Raw genomic sequence first — 12,461 nt, forward strand, 5'->3', positions numbered from 1 at the left:
TGTCCACGCGGTCGGGGGGAGTTTTTAAAGCGCATGCAGGCGAAGAAAAGCCGAAAGCGCCTGCAGTAGGGAACGAGCCCTTAAACAGGTCCTCATTAACATACTAATAACATAACAATAATCCTAATGATAAAAATATAAATATTACTAGTACTACTACACAGAATAAACTGCAAATAAAACTATAAGGGGGGGGGGGGGGGGCAAATAAAAAAAGATGGACTAAAAAACAAGTTGCAAAAAGGAGGGGCGTTTGTGAAATCTCGTTAGGTTGGCATTGGCAACCCTGATCTCAGAGCTGGTGAGAGAAATCTCCAGCATAGAGAGGGGAGGAGGATGGGGGGATCCACATAGAGGGATGGGGGCGGGGAGCCGTTCTCCAATCTCCTCAGTGTAATGAGCTGGGAACACAGGCACAAGAGGGCGCCCCTCCCTCCATGTATCAGCAGCACATGGCGATGTAATCAGAAGCACCCGCACATGGTGGCACACTAAAGATCAGCAGCAGCCTGTGTGTCTCTGCCTGCTCAGCACATGGCTTCTTCCCTGACCAGCTACTCCTGTGTCTGAGGGGAGAGACTCCAGCGAGCACAGCCATTCCTCTGCAGAATGACCTATTCCTAGAGAGCTGCAGTGCTTGTCCTCTGTGCCATCATGCTGTCCTATGGAGTGCTGGATGTGTGCGTCCAGGATGTGCAGAATAGGAGGTCTCCCTCCAAGCATTATGTGAGTAGCTGCTGGGGACATTGCTGGTGACAGCTCTGCCTGCGTGCCACAATACACACACACACACACAGGACTATCACTACTAACAATGGCAGTCAGTGTGTACATAGCAGAGTACAGCTACACATTCATTGCATAGTCTATGCTAGCTCGATACATCATCCACATACACACAGTGTTCACGTTCTGTATACAATGAGGAACACACACACACCCCTCCATACACAAACATACAGAGTGTATAGGGAATGTAAGCTATACTATACCAACACAGTCATAGGTATGTCTGTGCATTGATCATATATCGATATAGGCACTTGTGTTAATATAAATATACATGTTTATAGTTCAGAAACATGATTGAAATACACACCAATACACTTCATGTCATGATATAAAGGTCTCGATAGATAATTTCCGACATGTCCGATCTCCCCCCTGATCGTTTTGCAGCTCGATTCCGCATTGAAGTGAATGGAAAAAGATAAGAAAAACAAGCGGAAAATAAGAGAATTGACTGCGGAATCGAGCGGCGAAACGATCGAGCGGGAAAATAGAGCGCAAAATTGAGCCGTGTATGCCCAGCATAATGCCTGGTAAACACCATTCAATCAATTATTTTCAGTAGTTCTATACAAAAACAATTGGAAATCATATTGGACCTGTGGGGAATAATCCATTGGACCGGTTTATCTGACAGGAAATTGCATGGTGTGTACGAGGCATTGTACAACTGTTTTCTTGAGACTTACACATAAAAAGCCATACAGTGAGACACAACCATAAAATATAAGACCTTCTTACAAGATTGTGTATGCAAGGAGACAAGCATGTAGATTTCCATATATTTTATGTGGAGAACAATACATCATATACTTGCTTATAGTGACACTCTGACACATACAGTCATATACTATACTAAGCATACACACATATAAAGGATATATATTTACAGAGGTACAATGTATTGGTTGTGTTGACTCCATGCACAATCACATACTGCTCACTCATACTTACTAGTTCTCTGTTTACATTGAGTCCTACACATCCATGCACTGTACACACTAAGCCATGTGCAAACACTATACACATATGCTGCATAGGATAATTGTTTAATATGTGTTTTTAAGTGATGTTCAGGATTTTAGTAAAAGGATGATACTCCTATGTAAACATGAGCTGATTGTCATAGGCATACATGAGCATGTTATGTGCACTGCTTATTTATAAATAATAATAATTGCTAACATCCTGGGCAAGGTACTATCTGCATGGAGATTGTGTGTTTCCTCTGGGAACTCTAGTTTCCTCCCACATCTCAAAAACATACAAGTAGGTTAATTGATGTTGCCTTAAATTGTTGGACTATGACCATGGTGGGGTCTTTAGATTGTAAACTCGTTTTTAGGGACAGTTGGTGACAGCAGCTATTCAGAGAGAGTACGGACAGGCCACCGCTTACAAATGACTGGTGTTACAAGATTTCATACATATAAAGTTGTTTTTTGTTTACAAAATGTACTGTACTGTTGTTATTACATGTTATAGTGTTGTATAAACTGTAGTAAGTAGTTTACACATTAAAAGCTCATTGAAAACAACAACAAAAGAGCATTGTTTATACTGTATGTCCAAACTCAACTTACAAACAATCTCCTGGAAGGGAACTTGTTTGTAAGCAGGGGACCTCCTGTACTCTGTAATGCTCCTTTCACACTGTGTTCGTTGCGTGGAATTGAACAATATCATCACAACACGATGCAATGATATCCCTATGGGGCCATCACGTTGATTACGGTGTGGCGCGTTCTTTCGCGTTAACGCACAGCATGCATTCCAATCAGAGAGCAGTGCCCCTGTTTACAGTGGCAGTGAGGCATAGTTAAATTGTACTGTATGGCCTCACTGTATGGCTGCACCACTGCGGTACGTGGGATGCCACTTTTTTCAGTACATGCCTGCTGCATCCTCCCCCCCCCCCCCACCTCGTTTTTCCTACTTTATTCAGCTCAGGTATCCTTTACGTTGAATGCCAACCACAAAATACTCCGGGGATACTCCGTTGGGAACAAACGACGTGTGCAAACGCGACGTTCAACGATTGTGGTCAATCAGCGTAAGCGTCAGTGGGAATCGGAAGGGCTGTTCACGCTTGGATCCATCATGATGGTCGTTCAAAGTGAACGATTATCTGTGTAAGCGGCTATCCTTGAATGTCGTTGAACAAATTTTATTAAACAATTTTATGCGTTATTGCACAAATGGTGATTGTTCAACGACGATCCTACGCAAAAATCTTCTGGTGGGTATGGGCCTAGAGCCTAATGGCCCATACTCACGAGGGACTTTTGTCGCCTCAACACGCGGCGCGCGCGTGTTGCGGCGACAGGTCGCCCGTGAGTATGGGCCGTCGCACACGCGCGCACCCCGAACTGTCGCCCGCCGCTCATGTCGCCATGCGATTGAAACTTTCAATCGCATGGCGACAGTCGCCGCTGCCCCCCCGCCGCAACTGTCGCTAGTCCGCGTGAGTACGCGGACTAGCGACAGCAACCTCCATGTAGGTACATGGAGCTTCCGGCGGGGGGAGGAGGAACGTCAGCGACAGCTTCCGCCTTGCTGCTGGTCCCTCTTCCGCGTGTGTACGCGGAGGGACCTGGCGAGAAGCTGTCGCCGGCCTGTCGCCCACACGCTCACGTGTGCTGGCGACAGGCCACATTTCTCGCCCGTGAGTATGGGCCATAATAGTAGCTTGGAGTGTAACATACAGAGCACACAGATAACTTGTGCTAGCTCTTTATTGTACACATGGCTGGGCATTCCCTGTAGTCCCAGTTGTAAGTTTTCATTCTAGAGTTTGAGTTGGCAACAAGTTGTGTGACCTCTGACACTGTACATTTGGCAATGACTGTATATACAGCCTGTGTGGCTCACTGGACAGCCAGCCTCTTGGATTCCACAGGCATGCAGGCAGTTGCTTTGTGTCTGTGGACTGTCACATACTCAGTGTTACAAATGGTGCAGTTATTTCTCTCTCTCTCTCCTGTCCTGCTCCCAGTATGTGAATCCTGTTTGTAGTCACTCCAGCTGCTCTGTGTACAGCACTCCCCCCCAGGCACTGTGCTTGTTGCAGTTTTTAGCTAACGGTTTCCTATAAAAGCATTTTTTCCCCTCAGCTGCCTATATGTTCCGTCTCCGGACAGAGCCAAATGATTGTTGCTGTTGTGAATGGGCTTTATTGTACTGTACACAGGCCTGTGTATGAATTCAGGTCACATCCTGCCAAGCAAGCATGCATCCAGCGTCCCATTTCCGAAGTCACCAATATGGAGAGGAATAGCTGTTGGCTTCTGCATATTTTTGGCCAAGACTACAAAGCTTCAGAGCTGAGCTGTCCAAGGCTGCTCTTATGAACTGATAATCTCTTATGAACTGATAATGAGAGGCTCTGGGGCTGTGCTTCCCGCAGCCACTAAGCTGGGCACACATTCGCCTGTTATTATCCGGTACAGTTTGTGGGAGGTTCATATTTATCGCATTACATTGAGAACCGTCTGGATTATATTAATGACCTATTGTGAGGAAAAGTGCTGTAGTCAGCAATAAATGTAAGCAGGCTGTAGACAGCTGAATTCTGATTGGTTGGTGATTGGTTGTGACAGAGGCCTCTGACACAAGAGACTTGCGTTCAGATCTCGGCAATTCCTTGGCAGCTATCCAGCAACTATTCAGTAAGGAGTCCTTGGGCTTGACTCCCTAACACTTCTACTATCTAGTGAAAACGCCCCTAGTGGCTGCAGCTCAAGCCACATCGATGGTGAAGTTATGCACATGAGCAGAGGCCTCGTGCTGTAGGACGGACACAGCCGGGCCAGCGCAGGCGCAGTGATCCAGACTCCTGGTGACCAAGAAGAGGCTGCTAGGGGGGTCTTTAGGTAAGAAAGGAGGGAGGCAGAGGACAAGGGGGGGGGGGGGGGAAGGGGGGGGGCGTTGGCATCGGCACAGTTCCCCTCACATGCCTGCTTACCCTCCCCCTTTAGGCTCTGGTATCCTTTACCATGTATTACAGGTATGGTACTGTATTAGCTAGGACTGTTTTTCTAGGGACCGTTTTCACTAGCAGGATGATGTAATTTGATGATTGTGTCGCATCCAGCCGTGGGTAACTTCCAGTTGTCTTCCGGAAGTCTGATGGCGTCTTCCTTTTAGCGCTAAGGGGAATTGGATGCATTAGTGCTAAGATGCAGGCTGCGAGAATCCGCAGCATGCCATCCATAATTTTCCTCGGATCCCATCGCATCACAACTAATAAACCGCATTCTAGGGAAAACTACTGCATTGAATTGCTCTGGTATCAGTTTTGATGGGATGGGATTTCGCGTCTAGTGGAAACAGCATCAGGCAACCAGAAAACACACCTATCCGTTGGTGCCAGATAACCTGGACTCTACTGTACATCCCTATCATACCCGGGTACTTGCTACTTTTTGTCAGGTTCTCTCCAAAACATTCACAAATGATTATGAAAAGCAATGAAAATCTTGCTTGTATAAGTAAGGGCTGAAACTCACTAGCAGCCTTTTCTAAGTGCTAGTGATTTGAAAAGCTCTTGCTAATGCATGTGATTTCAGAATTATGCATTTCAATGGGACAAAACGCATTGAAAAATGTAAATGCACTGGAATGCAGTAACATAATGAATGCATTTACAATCAAGTATAATCCCTGCCTCAGGGGTTCTGTACCATGTTGGCCATTATCGCACAGAAGTGTGCCTTTTCATGTGCTGCTCCACTCTTTGACTAGGGTCAGCATTGCAGTGGAGATCAATGCATGGCCACCTGTATTGGATGATGTAAACACAACCTAAAGGTGCCCATACACTTAGGCCCCGTTCACATTACAAACGCGGACGGGCACGCACGCGGAACGCAACGCCATCCGCGTTTGTATGCGTTGCGTGGCTGATCCCATCACTGAAAAGTGAATGGGACAGCCATGCGTTTTGGCAAAAAATGCGTGCAGCATGCGTTCCCAGGCCGCACAGGTCCGGAACGCATGCAGTGTGAACATCAGACATTGCACTCTATGCAATGTCTGATGTCGTGCGTGTCGGCCACCTGCACGCGTTTCCAAAACGCGGCTGGAAACGCGTGCAGTGTGAACGGGGCCTTACTCCACCAAGTGGCTGGATAGTGTGATGGTGAAGGGCTCTGCCTCTGACACAGGAGACCTGGGTTCGAATCTTGGTTCTGCCTGTTCAGTAAGCCAGTAACGTACGGTTGTCTTCCGGAAGTAGGATACCTTAGGCAAGTTTCCCTAACACTACTACTGCCTATAGAGCGTGTCCTAGTGGCTGCAGCTCTGGCGCTTTGAGTCCGCCAGGAGAAAAGCGCAATATAAATGTTATTTGTCTTGTGTACGCAATTTCCCACCAATAGATAGCAGATTCAATCACTGTGATCAAATCTGCTGTGAAACTGATATGCAAATGCTGAATGATGACCAATTTCCGTCCGAAATTGATCGATCCCAGCGATCCATCCGTGCGGAAAATTTCGATCGGCGGCGGGTCGGGAGTGCGTCGATAGCAGTGTTCGAATGTCCGACGACCAATGCTAGCGGCAATACATTACCTGTTCGCTGACACATGTCCCCGCACTCCCTTCTCCGCGCTGGGCTCCGGCTGGCTTCACTTACTTCCTGTCAGGGGAAGTTTAAACAGTAGAGCGCCCTCTACTGTTTAAACTTCCCTGCCAGGAAGTAAAGTGAAGCTGAAGCCCAGAGAGGAGAAGAGACAGCGGGGACTTGCGCCGGCCGGATCAGGTAATGTATGCTGGGGGCAGCGGTAGCTCCACAGATTGTGAATCGATTTCATAGTGAAATCGATTCAAAATCTGATTGCCATGTAGGCAGCCAATAGATCCCTGTTTGATCAGATTCGATCAAAGAGGGATCTATCTGCTGGCCGATCTGGTGGCACTCGACCAGTGTACGGCTGCCTTTACCTAGAAAAAAGCCATTTTTTTCAGTAGCTTCTGATTACTGTTAATGCACTTTATGTCCAGTTTCCTGTACACCTGGGATAGCCTTTCACACGAATAGCAAAACCGCATATTTACTGTGCTGGTCAGCCGCCAAACTGCTGGGCGTGAGCACTTTCTCGGTTTCTCTGCAATAGCATTGGGGACAGTTTATAAGCACAGGTGTCAGAGGTTGTCATATGGTGTGGTTACTGCTTAGTAGAAAAAGCCACATGTCACCTCTAGTGGGTGGCTGCCGTCTGCTCAGATATGTGTACAGCCGGGTTCACACTTATCACCGCATACATTATTTTCTGCATGTAAGTTTTTCAGACATTTATGCACATTCTTCTTTGGTTTATCACAGTAGCTAATCATAGCCAATGAGGTTTTGCATGCAGTCTGCAAATGCTGCAAAACGTTTTTTTCCTCGCAGATGAAAATGCAAATAGAATTTTTAAAGGATGCCAGAGCCATACGATATATTAAAATCGGGGGGAAGCAGGCATGTGTAAGGTGCAGTCCTCAGTGATTTAAAAAGCTGTTGCTAATGCAATTCTGGGTGTTTTTTCACAAAATCATATCGCTATAGTGAGAACACACACATAGCATTACATTAGCAAGAGATTTAAAAATCTCGAGCAGCTTCTTTTCCACTTGCAAGCTCAATCGCAAATGCGTTTTTGTGCTTACAAAAGCTTCTTTTTCCACTCTATGCAATTGCGATGTTCACCTTTGGGTGGGAAACGCAATTGCAGCAATAATCGTGCAGCTCTGATGGAAAAAGTGCACCATGATTTACATGCTTGTTCAAGCAGATTGCGGCTAGTGGAAAAGGGCCCTTGGGCCTTGTTCACATCGCGTTCCGTTTGTGTGTCCGTCCGCGTTTTTTGACGCAATTTTTATTTCCGATTCCCGGCGATTACCTGCGCGCTGGTGTGTTTTTTTTTTTTCGTGGACCGCTGTACTAAGCGGTTTTGCGGAGCGATTGCGTTTTAGGAAGTGAACTCTTTGATCCGGAAAATAATAAATACAATGTATTCTTAAAAACGTGAACGCAATCACTGCACAAATACATTTTTTGAGCATTTGCATTTCCCCATACCTTCCATTAAGGCAAAAATCGCCTCAAAAATGGCCAGTGCACCGCTTTTCTGAGCGGATCGGAAACAAACCGCTCAGATGTGAACCGTCTCTTAGGCCTAGTGCACACCAGAGCGGTTCTGCTGCGGTTTGCGATCCGCTTGCGGGTGCGGATCCGCAAGAGTAATGTATTTCAATGGGCTGGTGCACACCAGAGCGGGAGGCGTTTTGCAGAAACGCATACTCCTGGGCTGCTGCAGATTTTGGATTGCGGAGGCGTTTCTGCCTCAATGTTAAGTATAGGAAAAACGCAAACCGCTCTGAAAAACGGCACTTCAGAGCGGTTTTGCAGGCGTTTTTTGTTACAGTAGCTGTTCAGTAACAGCTTTACTGTAACAATACATGAAATCTACTACACCAAAAACGCTTCACAAAACCGCAAAATGCTAGCTGAAACGCTACAGAAAAAGAAGAAAAAGCGTTTCAAAATCTGCTAGCATTTTGCGGATCTGCTAGCGGTTTTTGGTGTGCACCAGGCCATAGAGAATAATGGTGTAAGTGCTTTCAGGGATTTGAAGATTTTGAAAAATCACCAGCGCTTAAAAAAAAAAAAATGCAAAAAATGTGAAAACCGCCTCTAGTGTGAACGAGCCCTAAGGCCTCTTTGACAGTGGGACGTTAAAGTCGCACGTTATAAAAATTCATAACTCAGACTAACGCACAGGAATACAAAGTCTGTGCGACATTTATGGTGCACACGTTACGTTGTGTGTAATGTGTAGCAATATTTAGACAGTGCTGCATGATGTGCATTTAGCTATAAATTTGCTGCATTATGTGTGTTGCACATGCTCAGTAATTTTTTTTTTTTAAAATGTAACGCATGCGCCGTTTTCGTTCCATCAGTATGCGACAAAAACAGCGCACCAAGAGACACAACGCAGTGCAAAATAACGTCCAATTTCATAACCTACATGCACTGCATGTCCCACTGTGAAAGAGGCCTTAAGGTGGCCATACACTGGCCCAATTTGCACCCGTTTCGACAGCAGATTCGATCACTGGGATCGAATCTGCTGCCAATCGTTCGCGCTACACGCCGAATTTCGATCCATTCCGTCCGATCCCGTCGATCGCGCCGTGCGGAAAATAACCGTTGATTGCCCGCGGGTAAAGAGCGCATCGCTAGCGGCGTTCGAGTGCCCGACGACCGACGCAATAGAGCCGCATACATTACCTGCTCCGCCGGCGCGACTCCCGGGTCTCCGCTCTTCTCCGTCTCCGCTCTGGTCTGCTCTGGTCTCCGGCATGCTTCCCTTCTTCCTGTCCCGGCAGGAAGTTTAAACAGTAGAGGGCGCTCTACTGTTTAAACTCCCCCCAGACAGGAAGAAGGGAAGCATGCCGGAGACCAGAGCAGACCAGAGCGGAGACAGAGAAGAGACCCGGGAGTCGCGCCGGCGGAGCAGGTAATGTATGCGGGCGGGGGGAGCGGCGGCAGCACCACCACAACAGATTGTGATCGGTTTCAGGCTGAAATCGGTTCACAATCTGTTTGCAGTAAAGGTAGCCATACGATCCCTCTCTGATCAGATAGGGATCTGTCTGTTGGTCGAATCTGATGGCAAATCGACCAGTGTATGGCTACCTTTATTGTTTCTCAACCCCAGTCCATCAAATCTCAAGATTAGGTGGTGTTTTGGGAGTGCTCTGCACTGTGCACAGGTGAAGCAATCAGTTCTGTTGGTTTAGTAATTATCACAGCTGTTAATGCCCCAGTGATTCTCAGAGCATGACCTGTTGGGAGCACATGAGGGGCAAAGCCATACCTCAGTCATGTGCACAGAGATTCAAGCCTGGCACACACTTTCAAAGAAACCCAAGGTGTGAGACCTGTGGAAGCTGCCATATTTCCTTTTAAACAATACCAGGTGCCTGGCAGTCCTGCTAATTTTTTGTCTCAGCAGGGTCTAAATCACACACCAGAAACAAATATACAGCCAAGCTTGTCAGACATCTGATCTGCATGCTTGTTCAGGGTCTATGGCTAAAAGTATGAAAGGCAGAGGGTCAGCAGGACAACCAAGCTATTTGCATTATTTCAAAGGAAATAAACATGTCAGCCTCCATATCTCTCTCACCTCGTGTTCCCTTTCAGTTATGATTAGCCAATTACTTACCAATTTTACCACCTCATTGGCCTCAATTCTGGTACACTTACCGTCCATTTTACTACATGTGTTAAAAGCAGTTTGCTATTCTGGTAGGTTTTATGTAAGAACATACCACATGCATAATATGTGCAGTATTTTGCAATGTTTTACTGAAAATTGGAATTCTCATAAAAAATAGGGGGCATGTTAGCACATAATTTACCAATCAGTTTAAAGGAGTCATCAACCAAACTAGAAAAAAAAACACGCTTTACTCACCTGGCGCTTTTTCTAGTCCCACGCTGAGCTCTCCGCCACCGTCCCGGGTTCCCTACACGGTGCAGAGGCTGACCTTGAGGTTGTCCCTACTGTTAATCAAGTCCACGTTGTCCATGGCTAGGGCCTGGTGCACACCAAAAACCGCTAGCAGATCCGCAAAATGCTAGCAGATTTTGAAACGCTTTTTCTTCTTTTTCTGTAGCGTTTCAGCTAGCATTTTGCGGTTTTGTAAAGCGTTTTTGGTGTAGTAGATTTCATGTATTTTTACAGTAAAGCTGTTACTGAACAGCTACTGTAACAAAAAACGCCTGGCAAACCGCTCTGAAGTGCCGTTTTTCAGAGCTGTTTGCGTTTTTCCTATACTTAACATTGAGGCAGAAACGCATCCGCAATCCAAAATCTGCAGCAGCCCGGGAGTATGCGTTTCTGCAAAACGCCTCCCGCTCTGGTGTGCACCAGCCCATTGAAATACATTACCCTAGCGGATCCGCACCCGCAAGCGGTTCGCAAACCGCAGCAGAACCGCACTGGTGTGCACTAGGCCTTACTGCGCAGGCGCAGAACTACTGTGCTATGGAAACCGGATATGCAATTCTGCCTAGTGTGTTCCTACCCTCAAAGATAAGGTAAAGACATTCCCAGTCTGCAGGGCCATTTTTGATGTCTCTGCACTGCAGACTTGTTCAGAGCAGTTTTTTCTCAAAAGGAAGCCCAGTAGAACTACCCTAGTAGAACTGGAACTTTGCTAATCAGATTTCCAATGCTGGTGATTGATTACCGGACAGCTGCTGTCATGTTTTTAGTGCTAAACCTTGTGGATCTGATAAGTCCCATGCAAAGTTCTGCTGCAGCCCAGGGAAGGTAATTCACAAAGGAGAAAAAAACAAAACAAAAAACAAAACCCTAGACAAATCAGTGTAGATTCAACATCTGTACTTCAGACTCATAGGCGTCAGTTGACCAGAGGAGAGTTAGTAAGTGATAAAAGGTCAGTATTTTACCAAATGCGGTATTTTAACATGTTTTTTGCAATTCACCAATGTGCGAGGATAGTTAGAGGAGTGTTCGGTAGCAGGTGGGAATGGAGCGATATGGATGGGGAAACTGAGCTGAAAACGGTCGGTAGTTATGCGGTGTTAGTGATTTGCATGCGATACTTTGCCGCTTTGGTTGCTGGAAGTAAAGGATTGTGGGTAGGAGGAGGTTATTACCAGCACGTAACCGCAGAGGGTTTCCCTCCCTGTTTTTTGACCCCCTCCTTCCATTACAAATCCCTCCCTCCATTCTGCATATTAAGCAATATTAAAGGGGAACTGAAGAGAGAGGTATATGGAGGCTGCCATGTTTATTTCCTTTTAAGCAATATCAGTTGCCCTGCTGATCCTTTGCCTCTAATACTATTAGCCATAACCCCTGAACAAGCATGCAGCAGATCAGATGTTTCAGACTTTAAAGTCAGATCTGACAAGACTAGCTGCATGCTTGTTTCTGGTGTTATTCAGATACTACTGCAGAGAAATAGACCAGCAGGGCTGCCAGGCAACTGGTATAGATTAAAAGGAAATAAATATGGCAGCCTCCGTATACTTCAGTTCCCCTTTAAGAATTTACAATATTAAGTGGATGGGTGAAACAGAGGAAGTATTTGGATACATTTTTGTGCTTCCTCCCGATGAAAAATATATCCAAATTCCTCTTTCGTTTCACCCACCCGTTTTTTTGTTTGTTTTTTTTTTATAATTTTTTACGCATTGGAACAGATTACAAAAATACATTCAATGGAAACTACTCCATTCTAGTTGCTTTGTTATAAGTGCTAAGGTGAATTTTCACAATGCAAACTTGCACTCAGTGGAAATGGGCTGTCAATTATGCACACAGAAGCCATTTGCTATTATGTGTTTGTAATGTGGATTTCATGACAGTGAGCCCCTGATCTGTATGGAAATACAGGACATTGCTATACTGTAGCTGCTGTATTGTTTGGCTAGCCATGTAGGTAAGGAGTAGAGTAGGCACTGTTCACACTGGCCTTTTTTTAGAGAACAGATGTAATGTTAACCAATGCATCCATTCACATTGGTCCATTCGAACGGATCAATTTGGTCCGCTCCGTTGCACTGGCCGCAAATTTGGGTCTGGAGCACTTTTAAAAACTGAATTTTACGAATCAGTTTTTACACGGAACAGTTTTTCATCT

The 12,461-nt window shown here is 45.9% G+C and overlaps 1 protein-coding gene across 3 annotated transcripts in view; it reads left to right on the forward strand.

The window, feature by feature from the left end:
• Positions 1-355: 355 nt before the first annotated feature.
• The window catches only part of SH3PXD2A (SH3 and PX domains 2A), a 455,860-nt gene continuing 443,754 nt past the window's right edge, over positions 356-12,461 (forward strand). For all 3 annotated transcript variants that reach the window (XM_068257340.1, XM_068257342.1, XM_068257341.1), the window contains exon 1: positions 356-726. In XM_068257340.1, coding sequence (XP_068113441.1) covers positions 655-726 — 72 coding nt within the window. In that variant the 5' untranslated portion in view covers positions 356-654. The remainder of the gene's footprint in view (positions 727-12,461) is intronic.

Source organism: Hyperolius riggenbachi, chromosome 10 (assembly GCF_040937935.1).
Source record: "Hyperolius riggenbachi isolate aHypRig1 chromosome 10, aHypRig1.pri, whole genome shotgun sequence".
Taxonomy (NCBI): Eukaryota; Metazoa; Chordata; class Amphibia; order Anura; family Hyperoliidae; genus Hyperolius; species Hyperolius riggenbachi.